Raw genomic sequence first — 17,311 nt, forward strand, 5'->3', positions numbered from 1 at the left:
CAAGACCACAAGTTGTATGCTCTTTAGACTGAGCCAGCCAGGCACCCTAATTTGTATTTTTTTCTAATTTCCCTTGAAACTTCTTTATTGACCCATGGATTACTTAGAAGTGTGCGTTTAATTTCCAGATTTTGTAGGTTTTTTTTTTTTTAAGTTACATTTTGATACTGACTTTAAATGTAATTACATTGTGGTCAGATAATATATTTTGTATGAGTTGAAATTATTTATGCCTGTTAAGATTTGTTTTATGGCCCAGAATGTAATCTGTCTTGGTGTGAATATCATGTGCTCTTGAAAAGAATGTATATTCTGTTGTTGTCAAGCATAGTATTCTAGAAATGTCATTAGGTAAAGTTGACTGATGTTGTTCTATGTATTTTCAGACTACTTTTTCTTTGAGTTTCTTAGCAGCATTGGAGTCTCCTAGTATAATTATAGACTAATATGATTTCTCTTTTCTGTTGTATCAGTTTTTGCTTCATCAATTTGTAGCTCTTTTGTCAGGTGAAGACAAATTTGGGATTTGTTAGTGGAATCATATCATTATTTAATGTTCTTTATCTCTTGTGATTTTTTTTTTTTTTTAGTTGGGAAGTCTATTTTGTCTGATACTAATGTAGCTACTCTAGCTTTCTTTTGTTTAATATTTTGTATTTCTTTTAGAGTAGGTCCGCTGGCAATAGATTCTCTTAGTTTTGTAACATGTAAGAATCTTCCTTTCTCTTTTTCTTTCTTTCTCTTTTTCCCCTTCATTCCTATAGAAGACTTCTGCCAGGTTCAGAATTATGTTCTGGCTTGGTAGTTCTTTCCTTTTATCACCTTAAAGATATTATTCCACTTTCTGTGGACTCCACTGTTTTTTACACAAAATCTGTTACTCAAATTTTAAATTATCTTTTTCTAATATTTTGATGAGGTGTGTCTAGCCTGACTTTCTTTGAATCTGTCCTATTTGGGGTTTGTTGAGTTTCTTGAATCTCGAAATTTATGTCTTTTATCAAATCTGTGAAGTTTTCAGACATTACTAAAAAAATCTTTTTTCTCTACCAATTTATTTTCCCTCTCCTTAATAATACCAATGATTTGAAATGTAGACAATTTGATAGTGTCATAAGTCACTAAGGCTTGATTCAGTTTTTTCAATCTGTTCTTTAGTTTCATTTAATTTCTATTGCTGTCTTAAAGTTTACTCTTTCTTCTTTAATCTCTGTTGTGCAACTGAGCCCATACAATGAGGTTTTTTTTTTTTTTTCTTTTTTTTTTTTTAAGTAAGTAACATGCCCAACATGGGTTTTGAACTCATAACTCCAAGGTCAAGAGTTGCGTGCTCTACAGACTGTGCAGGAGTTGCTTGCCCTACATACAGACTGTGCCAGCCAGGCACCCCTCATTTATGATACTGAGTTTTTTATGTGATTCTTTTTTTTTGTTTATTAATGAGAGACACAGGGAGAGAGGCAAAGACATATAGGCAGAGGGAGAGGCAGGTTCCCCATAGGGAACTGATTCAGGACTTGATCCCAGAACCCCAGGATCACACCCTGAGCTGAAGGCAGATAGATGCTTACCACCGAGTCACCGAGGTGCCCTTCTGTGTGATTTTTAAAAAAAATTTTGTATTTCTCTACTAAGAACTTAACGTCTTTTCAGTTGTTTCCATAGTGTTAACCTTACCTCATTTGTTATGGTTGTAATAACTGCTTTTTAAGTCTTTTTGTAATAATTCCAACATGAATCATCTCAAAATAGGCATCTGTTGGTCCTCTGTTCCCTTGATAATTTGTCATATTTACCAGTTTTGTGTGTGTGTGTGTGTGTGTGTGTGTGTGTGTGTGTTGTTTGTTTTTACATGTAGAGTAATTTTGGATTTTATCTTGGACACTGTGAATATTATGTTGTCATTTCTGAGTCCTATTAATATGCTCTAGAGAATGTTGATTTGTTTTCATTTTCAGTAGACACCAACTGGTTTAAATGGGAAGTTCTATCTCACTTTCTATAGGTGGTGGTTCCAGTATCAATTCTGTTTTCTTTTCTTTTTTTTTTTTTTTTTAAGATTTAAAAAAAATTTATTCATGAGAGACACAGAGACATAGGCAGAGGGGGAAGCAGGCTCCCTGCAGGGAGCCTGATTCAGAACTCGATCCCAGGACCCCAGGATCACTACCTGAGCCGAAGGCAGACACAACCACTGAGCCAACCAGGCATCCCTCAGTTCTATTTTCAAAACCTTTGCTGTGCTCTTTGGATTTGCCCTGAGCTATGCCTTTCAGTGATAGTATGAGACTTGGCAGTGGTTTATATTATAGATTAATTGTCTTTAGTGTAGCCTTCATTTCACTTGAGTCTACACAAGTGCAAATCAGTATTTGTTTTGGCTTATACCAAAAGAAAAGAATTAGAGATCTCTTTTCCATCTCTCTCTTGTCCACGATTTTCCTCCATACTCTTCAGTTTCCAGTGGCTATTTCCCTGTTCTTCTGATCAGAAAGACAAGTTTTTCCCTGAGCATTAAGACCTGTGCTTTGTACAAGTCTTCATAATGGGGCTACCCTTAAGTGAAGTGGGGAAAGGAAAGAGGAGTTTAAGAAAATAATGGGAATCCCCTTCATACTTTTTGGGTCAACAAGAACCCTGTTTTCCAATTTTTCTGGCCAAAGAGATAGGCTTTCTTATGTTTTGTTGTTGTTGTTGTTTGTTTTTCTGTTCCTAGGGCAGTGCAGTTCTGTGACTGAGGAGACAAAAGAGAAAATAATGGCTTTCCCCCTCCCAGTCTTTAGATCTCCTTTTTCTGGTCCTTTGGATGGAAAGAGGGGATTTGATTTCTTCAAGGGTTTTCTTGTCAGCACCCTGAACATAGTTCTGTAATTCAGGCTATAAGAGGTCAAAGCCAGGAATTAAAGAAGGGAAATATAATCTAAAACTCATGGCTGTACCCATCAAGTTTTAACTTCTCTCGCCAGTAATTTATATTACCTGTTTATGGAATGCTGATGTATATCCTTTGGCCGTTTATTTATATGTTGATGAATTAGCTACTTTCTAGTGATTTGAATAATATTTATATATTTAAGGAATATGCCTCCTTAATTGTGTTTGCTCTGAATGTTTCAGTTTTTGTGATTGACTCAAATTTTTTTGACATACAAAATTGTAAAATGCATTAGTCCTTTGTGAATTAAAAAAAAATGCTAATAGCCTTTTTTGGATGTTCTCCATAGTCAGAGTATGTATTCTTCTAGTTCTAAAAATGTTCTATTTTATTTCCCTCAAATTTAAAATGCAATGTAAATTTCTTAAAATTATAAAAGCAATTGCTATAAAAATTCAGATAATACAGATGTGTAGGCCAGCAATAATGCTTTTTATGGTTCTGCTTTATCCAAGAAAATATTAATATTTCAATACATATCCTTCTATACCTTGTTCATAAATTTGCACTATATAGAGAGTGCACACGTAAGAGAGTGTGTATATGGTACTTAGATTTTTATACATGTGTATATTGCACTTAGATTTAAGCCATTTAATTTTTTAAAGTTGTTAATTGAAGTATAATTTACACATAGTGAAATGCATCCATTTTAAGTGTTCAATTAGAGTTTTACAACTGAATAACATAATATAGTACATAATACAAGTGTATACACTAGTATTCTGTTATCCCTAGAAACTCCTTTGGGCCCTTTTGTCCTCCATACCCACCCTAAGTAACATTGGATATATTACTTGAGACTAATTTTGCCTATATGAGAATTTATCAGGGGAATCATTAAGTACGTACTCTTTTGTTTTTGGCTTCTTTTGCTGAGTGAACGGAATGTTTTTGATATTCATGTGTGTTTCTTCATGTGTCAGTAGTTTATTCCTGTTTATTGCTGTGAATAGTATTTCATTGTGTAAATATGCCACAATTCTATTATACATTTACTTGTTGAGAGGCATTTGTATTTGCAGTTTTGGACTGTTACGAATAAAACTATTATGTGCAAGTTTTTGTGTACCTGTGTTTTCTTTTCTTTGAATAAATGATTAGTTCAGGAATTGCTCCTTCATATAGTAAATATTTATTTTTCTTGATAAGCATCTGCTAAACAGTTTTCCAAAATGGTTGTACTGTTTTATACTCCCATTAGCGATATAATGATTTCCAGTTCTGACCTTGTGCCTTTATCATTTCTTATATTCTCTGTAAGTATCTTTGGCATGGATTCCTTAAAGTGGTATTTTTGTGTGAAATGATAAGTGCATATATGTTTTGGCTAGATTTTTCTCCTTAGGGTTTGCACTGTTTTATCATTACCGCTATTAATGGATGAGTGCATACGTATTTCCCTTCTACCGTACCATCAGCATGTGGTGAATTTTTGCGTTTCTGATAGATACAAATGAAATCTTAGTATAGTTTTAATTTATAGTTCTCTTACTTGAAGTGATTTGGAACATATTTTCGTATATTTAATAGTTAATTTTATTTTTTAAAGATTTTATTTATTTATTCATGAGAGATACAGAGAGAGAGAGAGAGAGAGAGAGAGGCAGAGACACAGGCAAAGGGAGAAGCAGGCTCCAAGCAGGGAGCCCGATGTGGGACTAGATCCCGGGTCTCCAGGATCATGCCCTGGGCAGAAGGCAGCGCTAAACCGCTGAGCCACCAGGGCTGCCTTAATGGTTGTTCAGATTTAAGCCATTTAATTTTTTAAAGTTTTTAATTTAATTCAAGATAGTCTTTTTTCTGTGAACTCACATATCTGCTGTATTTTTTCTCTGCTGTTTTTTGGAACATTTTGGATATTAAGGATATCAGATTGTTGGTTTTTTTCTTTCCTTTTTTTTTTAACTCTATATATTAGTGTTATTAACCCTTTGTAAACCTAAGTTTCAAGCTTTTTTTCCCCAAGTTTATCTTTTTTTTTTCTTTCTTTTTGTTTGGAGTGTCTTTTTCCATGACCACTCTTTCCAAGTTTTTTTTTTTTTAATATTGTTAAATATGTATCATTCTTTGTTATTATTGTTTTGGATTTGGATCATAAAGTTTCCTCTATCCCTGATTATGGAGGAACTTCTTTTATTTGTAGTTTCACTTTTTAAATTTTATTTTATTTATTTATTTTTTAAAGATTTATTTATTCATGAGAGAGAGAGAGAGAGAGGCAGAGAAACAGGCAGAGGGAGAAGCAGACTTCATGCAGGGAGCCTGATGCGGGACTCAATCCCGGGACTCCAGGATTACGCCCTGAGCTGAAGACAAATGCCCAACCACTGAGCCACCCAGGTGTTCCTTAAAATCTTATTTAAGTAATTTCCACACCCAGTGAGGGGCTCAAACTCATGACTCCAAGATCAAGAATCACATGCTCTTCTGAATGACCCAGCCAGTCGCCGAGTTTTATTTTTTAAATTTCTATTTCTGACCCATATGTAATTATGGTGTTCATTTTGAGGAACAGTTCTCATTTTATTTTTTGCCAAATAGTTATTGGAGTGTCCAAGCATCACTTAGGCAGTTTTTCCTCATTTATTTGGGATGCCTCTGAAGCCACTTAGCAGTAATGTTTAGATAAGATATGTGAGTGTAATAATTTTTATGTATATATTTTTTAAGATTTTATTTATTTATTCATGAGAGACAGAGAGAGAGGCAGAGACACAGACAGAGGGAGAAGCAGGCTCCACGCGGGGAGCTTGACGCGGGACTCAATCCCGGGTCTCCAGGATCACGCCCTGGGCTGAAGGCGGCGCTAAACTGCTGAGCCACCTGGGCTGCCCTATATTTCTTTTTCTAAATGGATTCTCAATTTTCTCAACATTTATTTTTTTCTCCTTTCGTTGTATGCTAAATTCCAAGACAGCCATATTTGAGTGTGTTGCTTGTCCTATTTTCAAGTATTCTAATGATGCCATAGTTATCTTTTAGTATTAGATAGTGTAAATGTTCAGTTCCCCCATTATTTATTTCTCTGATTTTCTGGAGTGTGCTAGCCCATTCTCGAAAATAGATTATTTTCATTGTACAGATTAGGAAAATGAGGCTACCTGAGCTCACAGTTTGTAAATAGTGTTGACAGGATTCATGTCCAGGCAGTTTTTCCAGAACCCAGGTTCTAAAGCCTCTCAGTTACGACAGCTATTTTTAAAAACCAGTAATCTGATACAAAGGAACTGATACCAGAACACCAGGGAGTTTACTGGTTATCTGTAGTATCTACTTATCTAATGATGCAGATTTGATAAAGGCCATATTTTAATGTGAATCAGGTTTATGGGGAAACAGTTGTCTGTGTGAAAATCATTATTTCTTCCATTGTAGTTTTCTTTGGACTGTCTGTATTAGAGTTGATTAAATACTGGCAAATGGTATCTGAAAGGAAAAGAAACATAACTTACTGAATTAAATATTTTGTGTATTTTCTTATATTTGAATATCATTAATAGATGAGAATCTTCCTGGTGTCAAAGACATACTATTGGTACATCTTAAGTTGTTAATGCAGATTTTTGATAGCTATGTGTTATCTCTTCTGATGCGTGCGCTGTATCTGGATTAGGTAAATCTTGAAGTATTGACATAGAAAGGCTTCTATGATATAAAGATTTGTTTACTTTTTAAAGTATACATACACTATTTACTTGTATACTATGGATATTAAGAATCTTTTTTTTTTTTAAAGTACCACAGGTAATTGTGATCATGAGCCAGATGAGGAACTACTATACTAGTAGACCATACTTCCTTCTCAGTGAAAATCTAGACCTGAGATAATTTTGTATATGCTGTCAGAAAATGATCTTATACTAATTATTCGTAGTAGCTTTTGCTTTTCCTGACTTTTTTCTTTTTTTATTTCTCTACAGTAGTTTATGCCAGTGTGGCTTCATTCATACAGATGAACCAAGGATTGGGATAGCAGTATAAAATTAGAATCAGAGAACTGATTGCCCAGCAGGATGCCATCAACTAACCGAGCGGGCAGCCTGAAGGACCCTGAAATTGCAGAGCTCTTCTTCAAAGAAGATCCAGAGAAGCTCTTTACAGATCTCAGAGAAATTGGCCATGGAAGCTTTGGAGCAGTGTATTTTGTAAGTGTTAAAGGCTTAATGTCAGTGACCAGCATTTACTTAATATTTAGTCCTGGCGAGTAAAAAACAATAATATAAAGAAACATAGGCAGTAGTCCGTTTTATAATCACCTGCATAGATGTATGTATATAATATGAAAGTAGATAGTTTTATTTATTGAGCTTCTTGGATTATTGAAAAAATGGGAAAGATTTTTATTTTGCTTTAACTTACATGTGGTTTGGCATTTTAGCACAGTAGTTTGAGGAGTCTAATGACTTGCATTACTATAGAATTAAATTTTTATAGAACACTGACTTCTGTAAAGTCTCATACGTAGTCAATTTTAGTGTTGAGGAATTCTAGGATTATTGTTTGACAGAAGCTATGTACCAAAGTCTTTTTTCTTGTGTGTATATGTGTGTGTGTTGTGCTAAAAGAATCCTCAAATTTACCATTTTAATCATTTTTAAATGTACAATTTGTGGTGTTAATTACGCTCACAATGTTGTACAACCATTACCACTATTTTCAAAACTTTTTTTTATCACCCCAAACAATAAGCTCTGTATTTATTTGCAATAACTTCTTCTCCCTCTACCTAATCTCTGATCTACTTTTTTCTATGAATTTGCCTATTGTAGATATTTCATATGAATGGAATCATACAATATTTGTACTTTTGTGACTAGCTTATATCGCTTAGGATACTGTATAGCTTAACACCTCACAGGTCAACCATGCTGTAGCATGTATCAGTACTTCATTCCTTTTTATAGCTGAATAATACCCCATTGTATAAATATACCATGGTTTGTTTATCCATTCATTTGTTGATGGACACTAGATTGTGTCCACCTTTTGACTATTGTGAATAAATGCTATAATGAACACTGGTGTACAAATATCTGTTTCAGTCACTGTTTTCAAATTTGAGTGTGTACCTAGGAGTGAAAAATACTAGATCACATTGTGATTTTAGGTTTAACTTTTTGAGGAACTGACAAACTGTACCATAGTGCTTGTACCCTGTTTCCATTCCCATCAGCAATTTACCAGAATTCGGATTATTCCATATCCTCACAAATGCCTGTTATTTTTTTATTACTTTGATTATAGCCATCCTACTCGTTGTGAAGTAGTAACTTGATGTTTTGATTTGTATTTTCCTATTACTAAAAATGTTCAGCATCTTTTCATGTGTTTATTAGTCATTTGTATATCTTCTTTGGAGAAATGTCTATTCAAATAGTTTGCCCATTTTAAAATTTGGGTTGTCTTTTTGTTGTGGAGTTGTAAGGGTTCTTTACGTATTCTTAATATTAAATCCTTAACCAGATACATGAATTGCAAATATTTTCTTCTGTTCTGTAGTTTATCTTTTCACTTTCTTGATAATGTCCTTTGATGTACAAAAGTTTTAAATTTGGATTAAATCCAATTGGTCTATTTTTGGTCATTGTTACTTATGCTCTAGGTGTTATATCTAAGAATCCATTGCTAAATCCAAGGTCATGAAGATTTACTTTTATGTTTTCTTTTAAGGGTTTTATGCTCTTAGCTCTTATTTACAGGTCATTGATTCACTTTGAGTTAATTTTTGCATATATTAATGGGGTAAAGGTCCAATTTCATTCTTTTGTATGTGGAAATTCATTTGTTCCAGTGCTCTCTATTGAAGAGACTATTCTTTCCCTGTTGAATTATCTTAACATCTTTGTGGAATCAATTGACCATATCGTATGGGTTTACTTCTGAACTCTCAGTTCTTTTCCATTTGTTGACATATCCATCTTTATGTTAGTATAATACTGTTTTGATTACTGTAGCTTTGTAGTAAGTTTGAGATCAGGGATAACTTTATTAATCTTTTTAAGGATAGTTTTAGCTATGTGGGGGTCCTTGGAATTCCATATAGATTTGGGAATCGGCTTTTCCTTTCTGCTGTTGGAACTTTGTTAGGGATTATTTAAATCCATAGATTATGCTTGGTAGTATGGCATCTTACTAAGTCTTAACTATCTGTGAACACAAGATGTTCTTCTAAACTTTTATTTAGGTCTTTAATTTTGTCAGCAATGTTTTATAGTTTTCAGTGTACAGTTGTACTTCATTGCTTAAATTTAGTCATTAGTATGTTATTTTAGCTGCTATGGTAAATGGATTTACTTTTTTAATTCCCTCTTAAAGAGATTGTTCATTTCTGGTATATAGAAACAAGTGATTTATGTGAATTGATTTTTACTCTAGTTTTGCTAAATTTATTAGCTCTAGTATCTTTCATGTGGATACTTTGGAATTCTGTATATAAGATCATGTCACTTGGGGCACCTGGGTGGCTCAATTGGTTAAGTGTCTACCTTTGGCTCAAGTCATGACCTCAGGGTCCTGATAACCTCAAGCCCCACGTCAGACACTCTGCTCAGCAAGAAGTCTGCTTCTCCCTCTTGCTCTCCCTCTGTGTGCTCCCTCTCTCTCTTTGTCTCCCTCAAAGAAAAAAAAAGATTAACCTTTAAAAAAAAAAGTATAAAAATTGTTTTATTTCTTCCTTTCTAATTTGGATGCTTTTTATTTGTTTTTATTATGTTTGTTCTAATTAGAACTTTGATGGCAGTGATGAAAGTGAGCATCCTTGTTCCGGATCTTAAATAGAAAGCTTTTTTCCATTTTTCATCATTGAGAATAATGTTATCTGTGGGGTTTTCGTAAATAATCTTTATCATATTGAAGATCTTTCTATTTGTAATTTTTTGAGTGTTTTTTTCATGAAAGTTTGTTGTACTCTTTTTTTTTTTGTACTCTGTTATATACCTTTTTGATATCGATTAAGATGATCATATGGTTTTTCTCCTTGGTTCTGTTAATGTAGTAAATTACATTATTGATATTGTTATATTGAACCACTCTTGCATTTCTGGGATAAATTCCACTTTGTCATGGTTTATAATCCTTTTATATAGGCTGTTGTTTTTGGTTTGATTGTACTTTGACTACATCTGTATTCATAAGAGATACTGTAATTTACTTATGATTTTCTTGGTCTAGTGTTTGTATCAGGCTAATACTGGCCTCATTGAGTTAGGAAGTGTTCTTTTATTTTTTGGAAGAGTTGGTGAAGAATTGTGTTAATTCTTCTTTAAATGTTTGCTAGAATTCACAGTGAAGGCATCTGGTTATAGACTTTGTTTTTTATTGCTCGTTCAGTGTTAACTTGTTAGAGGTCTGTTGCTATTTTTTATTTTCCTTTTTAAAGATTTTATTATTTGACAGAGAGCAAGAGAGCACATGCAGAGGGAAAGGGAGAAACAGGCTCCCCACTAAGCAGAGAGTCTGTCATGGAGCTCAATCCCAGGACCCTGGGATTATAATTTGAGTCAAGGACAGACGCTTAACCGACTGAGCCATCCAGGTGTCCCTATTTTTTATTTTCTTAAGTTACTTTATTTGTGGGTTCTAGGAATTTGTTTCATCTAGGTTATCTAATTTATTGGTATACAGTTGTGCATAGAAATGTCATATAACCCTTTTTATTTCTGTAGGTTGGTTGTAATGTTCCCACTCATACCTGGTTTTAGTTATTTAGTATTTTGGCTCTTCTCTCAAGAGAGCAAGAAAACACAAGCATGAGCAGCGGAAGGGACAGAGGGAGAAGGAGACTCCCCACTGAGCAGGAGCCTGATGTGGGGCCTGATCCCAAGATTCTGGGATCATGATCTTAGCCAAAGGCAGATGCTGAACTGACTAAGCTACGCAGGAGCTCCAAGATTCTCCCAGCTTTACTGGTAAAAGTCCCATGTCCTAGAAATCCCATAGTCCAAGGCGAAATGAGATAATTATTCATCCTACATATATCTATAACACATAGTTTTTATATGCCATTTAATTTTTATTTTTATTTATTTATTTGTTTGTTTATTAATTAATTAATTAATTAATTTAAAGATTTTATTATTTATTCATGAGAGATACAGAGAGAGAGAGGCAGAGACACAGGCAGAGGAAGAAGCAGGCTCCATGCAGGGAGCCTGATGTGGGACTCGATACCAGGACTCCAGGATCATGCCCTGGACCAAAGGGAGGCGCTAAACCACTGAGCCACCTAGGGATCCCGCCATTTAATTTTTAAAATGAGGATAGTGTCATTTATTTTTTAAAATTTTATGGTGCTACTTTTTTTATTTTTTAAGATTTTATTTATTTATTCATGAGAGACACACAGAAGAGAGGCAGAGATACAGGCAGAGGGAGAAGCAGGCTCCAGGCAGGGAGCCCGATGTGGGACTCGATCCCGGAACTCCAGGATCACGCCCTGGGCTGAAAGCAGGCGCTAAACCACTGAGCCACCCAAGGATCCCCAAGAAGACATCTTTTGGTGTAAAACATACGGATGGGGGAAAGTAGGTTAACTTTTTCATTGTTTAAAAATATACCACCATAAGCAAGTAAAAGATTTATATATAGGCATGTGTGGCTGGTTCAGTCAGAAGAGCATGCAACTCTTGATCTCAGGGTCATGAGTTCAAGCCCCATATTGAGTGTGGAGATTATTTAAATAAATAAATAAAAACTTAAATATATTTACATGCATATACTTCCTGTTGAGAAGTGAAATTGCAATACTTTATAAACCTGAACAGTTTCATCTGAAGGAATTGAGATGAAGATATTAAGTAGAGATATTTATTTTATTTATTTCGTGTTTTAGAAGATTTTATTTATTTTTTAGAGAGAGAGAGAGAACAAAAGAGTGAGAGAGCGTGTGCATGGGAGAGAGCACAAACAGGATGGGGGCAGAGAGAGAAAGGGAGAAGCGGACTCCCTGGTGAGCAAGGAGACCAATGCAGGGCTTGATCCCAGGACCCTGAGATCATGACCTGAGCCCAAAGGCAGATATTTAACTGACTGAGCCGCCCAGGCGCCCCACATAGAGATATTTTAAAATATTTTTTAAAAAGATTTTATTTTTCTAGAGCAGTGTTAGGTTCACAGCAAAATTGAAAGTACAGAAAGATCTCTTATCCTTTTCCTCACACATGCATAGCCTCCCTCATTACCAGTATCCTCTACCAGAATAGAACTGATCAACCAGGGATCCCTGGGTGGCTCAGTGGTTGAGCATCTGCCTTCGGCCCAAGGTGTGATCCTGGAGTCCCAGGATTGAGTCTCACATCGGGCTCCCTGCATGGAGCCTGCTTCTCTCTCTGCCTATGTCTCTGCCTTTCTCTCTCTCTCTCTGTGTCTCATGAATAAATAAGTAAAATCTTAAAAAAAAAACAAAACAAAACTGATCCACCTACATTGATGTAACATAATCACCATAGTGTACATTAAGATTCACTCTTAGTACCATACATTCTATGTGTTTAGTCAAATGTATGCTAAGTACCCATCATCATACAGAGTATTTTCACTGCCTTGAAAAAAACAAATTGTGTGGAGGTTTTTGTGTGGATATATTTTCACTTCCTTTGAGTAAATACTAAGGAGTGCCATTGTTGGACTGTATTGTAAAGTATGTTTAATTTTATAAGAAACCACCGAACTATCTTCCAAAAGGGCTGTACCATTTCGCATTTCTACCAGCAGTGAATGATGAGAGTTCTTGTTGCTCTGTATGCTCATTGGTACCAAAGGATACTATTGGTGTTTCAGATTTTGGCCATTCTAATTGTGTCTAGTATTGTATCTAATTGTTTTAATTTATATTTCCCTGATAATCATGATGTGAACCATCTTTATATATCTAATTTCCCATCTGTATGTTTTCCTTGGTAAGGTGTCAGGGTGTTAGGCCATTTTTTTTTTTTTTAAGGTTTTATTTATTTATTCAGGAGAGACAGAGAGAGAGCGGGGCAGAGACACAGGCAGAGGGAGAAGAAGGCTCCATGCAGGGAGCCCAATGTGGGACTTGATCCCAGGACCCCAGAATCACTCCCTGGGCCGAAGGCAGCCGCCAAACTGCTGAGCCACCCAGGCGTCCCTGTTAGGTCCATTTTTAAATTAGGTTGTGTGGGGGCACCTTACTGGCCCAGTAGGTAGAGCATGTGACTCTTGATCTCAGGGTTGTGAGTTCAAGCCTCTCATTGGATGTGAAGCCACTTAAAATTCAAAAAATTTTCTTAAAAAAAAAATCAGGTTGTATATTTTCTTATTGTTGATTTTTTTTTTTTTTTTTTTTTTTTTTTTTTTGAATTTTAAGAGCCCGTTGGGTCCAGGGCTTTGCTTTATTGGGAAACTTTTGATTACTGATTCAATCTACTTACTACTTATAGTGATACTATTCACATTTTCTATTTCTTCATGGCTAATTTAGTCTTGGTAGGTTTTATATTTTTCAGAATTTGCCCTTTTCATCTAATTAATTGGTGTATAGTGGTTCATAGTACTCTCTTAAAATCCTTTTTATTTTAGAGTCAATAGTAATGTGCCCTTGTTAATTTCTGAGTTTAGTAATCTTTTTTCCTTAGGCCATCTAGTTAAAGGTTTGTCAGTTTTGTTGATTTTTTTGAAGAACCAACTTTTTATTTCATTGATTTTTTTCCCCTGTTTTTCTACTCTGTTTTATCTCTGCTTTAATCTTTATTTTTTCCTTCCTTCTGTTAAATTTGGGTTTAGTTTGTTCTTTTTCTAGTTCCTTAAATTGTAAAGTTAGGTTGCTGATTTGAGAATCTCTTTTTTGTGGGTCCATAGCTATAAATTTCCTCCTGAGCGCTTCTTTTACTTGACCCCGTAAGTTTTGGTATATTCTATTTTTGTTTTCATTCAACTAGGTATTTCTAATTTCCTTTGTGATTTCTTTTTCAATCCATTGGTTCTTGAGAAGTAGGTTGTTTAATTTCCACAACTTTGTGAATTTTGTAGTTTTCCTTTTTTTTTTTTTTTTTTAATGAAAATGGGGAGGGAGAGAGAAATGTGGGGCTCAATCTTACAACCCTGAGATTATGACCTGAGCCAAAAGCAAGAGTCAGGTGCTTAACCAGCTGAGCTACCCAGACATCCTTAGTTTTCCTTTTTTGTAATTTCTAACTTCATCCCATTGAGATCAGAGAATATTCTTTGTATATCTGTCTTTTTAAATTTTTTGAGACTTGATTTTTTCCTTAATATATGGCCTTTCCTGGAACATGTCCTGTGTGCCCTTGAGAAGAATGTGTATTTTCTTGTTGGGTAGAGTGTTCTGTATATGTATATTCAATCTAGTTGGTTTATTGTGTTCTCGTTTCTTTGCTTCTGTCTGGTTGTTCTCTTTTATGAGTGGGGTATTAAAGTCTCCAACATCATTGAAGAACTGTTAATATCTCTTCAATTCTGTCAATTTTTGCTTCATATATTTTAATGACCTGTTATTAGGTATTATAAAATGTTTATAATTGTTATATCTTCTTGCTGTATTGAACTTTTATTAGTATATAATAATAATCTTTGTCTTTTATAACCTTATATGACTTAAAAGTCTTTTGATGTATAAGTCTTTTTGTGGACTCAGTTTTTCATTCCTCTTAAATACCTAGGGTGGAATTGTCAGATCATAGGCAGGTATATATGTTTAGTTTTATGACCAATTACCAGACTTCTTCATTAAGTAAAAATTTTACACTTGCATCAACAGTATATGAGAATTCCATTTGCTTCATATTCTGCTAACATTAAGTGTTGAGTCTTTAATTTGAGTCATTCTGGTGGGTGTGTTATAGTATTTCGATAAGGTTTTAACATACATTTCCTTGATGATTGGTGATATAGAGTACTTTTTCATAGACTTAATGGCCATTCACATATCTTTAAGAAGTGTGTGTTGAAATGTTTTTCCCAGTTTTTTAAAACTTGGTTTTTTTTCTTTTTGAGTTGTATGAGTTCTTTTGTATATCTTGGATAGTTATCAATTTTATGTATTTTGTGAATATTTTGTCCCAGCACTGGAAAATTACATATTTTCTGTACTTTGTTGGGTGTAATGATCTATGCATGTCGAGTAGATAACATACATTGATTATAGTCTTGAGCTCTTTTGCATCCTTTCTGATTTATTTGTTTTTGATGTGCATGTTCTATCAGCAACTCAAAAATGTATTTTAAAATCTCTACTGATTGTGGATTTGTCTTTTTTTTTTTTCTTTTTAGCTGTCTCTTCATGCATTTCTAGGCTGATTTATTAGGAATATACAAATTTCAGATTATCGTGTCTTCTTGTTGAATTGTCCCATTATCATTACAAAATTTCAGTCTTTTCATAGTATTTCTTGCTTTGAAATCTACTTTGATATTAATCACACATCTTTCTTTGGCAAGTGCTTGCCTGGTAGTTCTTTTTCCATCCTTTTTCACTCACTGTTTCTGGAACCTTACATTTAAAGTGTTTCTTGGAGCACCTGGGTGGCTTGCTTGGTTAAGCATCGAACTCTTGATTTTGGCTTAGGTCATGATCTCCGGGTTACAAGATTGAGCCCTTGCGTGGGGCTCCACATTTGGTGTAGAGCTTGCTTAAGATTCTCTTCCCCTCTTCCTCTGCCCCCCAAAACATAAATTAAAAATATAAAATATTTCTCATCTTTGTTGTCTTCACCCCCCGAATTTTTTCACATTTATTGTGATGTGATTAATGTATAAAATTGTGTAAGTTTAAGCTGTACAGTGTATTGATTTGATATATTTATATATTGCAAAATGATAACCACTATATCATTAGGTAACACCTCCTTCCTGTCACATAATTATCGTTTCCTTTTTGTATTGAAAACATTTAAGATCTACTCTCTTAGCAACTTTCAAGGATCTAATATAGTATTATTAGCTGTAATCACCATGCTATACATTAAATTCCCAGAACTTGTTAATCTTATAACTGGAAATGTATACCCTTTGACCAATATCTGCCCATTTCCTCCCACCTCTCAACCCTTGGTAACCATTATTCTAGTTTCTTGGAGTGCAGCTTCTTTAGATTCTAAATATACAGTATTTGTCTTTTTCTTTTTAAGTTTATTTATTTAAGCAGTTTGCATCCAACATGAGGCTCCCAACTCATGACCCTGAGATTAAGAGTCCTGTGTTCATCTGACTGATCCAGCCAGGTGCCCTGTATTTGCCTTTTTCTGTCTTATTTAACTTAGCATAATGCACTCAAGTTTCATCCAAGTTGTTTAGTTTTGTGAACTTGTTAAACATTTTAGATACTAACTCCTTATCAGATATGTGATTTGCAAATGTTTTCTTCCATTCCATCGATTGCCTTTTCATTTTGTTTTGCTGTGTGTCTTTTTAATTTAACTTAGCCCACTTACTTATTTTTGCCTTTTTTTTTTTTAAAGATTTTATTTATTCATAGAGACCGAGAGAGAGAGAAAGAGAGAGAGGCAGAAACACAGGCAGAGGGAGAAGCAGGCTCCATGCGGGGAGCCCAATGTGGGACTCTATCCCAGGTCCCCAGGATCACGCCCCGGACTGCAGGCGGCACTAAACCGCTGCACCACTGGGGCTGCCCATATTTTTGCCTTTGTTTCTTGTGCTTTGGGATCCTATCTAGAAAATTGCTGCCAACAACAAAGTAAGGAACTTTTTCTTTTTCATTTGTTTTAATGGAGGTTTTTTGTTCATTTATATTTTATGCAATTACTGCTTATAGTTGGGCATAAGTCTTTTTTGTATTTGATTTCTGTTTTTTAGTGAGCTCTATGCCCAGTGTGGGTCTTGAACTCCCCACCCTGAGATCATGAGTCTCATGTTTTACCAACTGAGCCAGCCAGGCACCCCTGTTCTTGCCATCTTTTGAATTAATCAAGAGTTTGTTATTATTGTTGTAAATTTAGGTTTTATTCAGGTGTGGGGACACCAACAGATCAGGTATCAAGATCAGGTGATTACAGGAAAGGTTTGTTATACTCAACAGGTCCAAGAGAAGAGGGCATGCCAGGCCAGAGGGGGGCGTCTGCAGAAGCACTGGTGTCAGTGAGGAGGCAGAGGAAGCAAGGGAAAAACATGGACAAGAGCACTTATTGTGGTTTCTATGGCAAGAAACAAGTGAGGCAGGTAGGCAAGTTTAGGATTGTGTAGGGTTTTGTTTTTTGTTTTTTTTTAAGATTTTATTTATTTGAGAGAGAGAGCAGGATGGGAGGATGGGCAGAAGGAGAGGGAGAAGCAGAGCTCTCCGCTAAGCAGGGAGCCCTGACATGGGGCTCAATCTCACAACAGGGGGATTACAATCTGAGCCAAAACCAAGAGTCAGATTTTCAAACAATTGAGCCACCTAGG

At 35.0% G+C, this 17,311-nt stretch overlaps 1 protein-coding gene across 1 annotated transcript in view; it reads left to right on the forward strand.

Moving 5' to 3' along the window:
• TAOK1 (TAO kinase 1) overlaps nt 1-17,311 on the forward strand; it is a 158,793-nt gene that overhangs the window by 51,591 nt on the left and 89,891 nt on the right. The window contains exon 2 of the mRNA XM_025476299.3: nt 6,859-7,083. Within this exon, the coding sequence (XP_025332084.1) occupies nt 6,952-7,083 (132 nt within the window). The 5' untranslated portion in view covers nt 6,859-6,951. The remainder of the gene's footprint in view (nt 1-6,858; nt 7,084-17,311) is intronic.

The sequence above is a fragment of the Canis lupus genome, chromosome 9, assembly GCF_003254725.2.
Source record: "Canis lupus dingo isolate Sandy chromosome 9, ASM325472v2, whole genome shotgun sequence".
Taxonomy (NCBI): domain Eukaryota; kingdom Metazoa; phylum Chordata; class Mammalia; order Carnivora; family Canidae; genus Canis; species Canis lupus.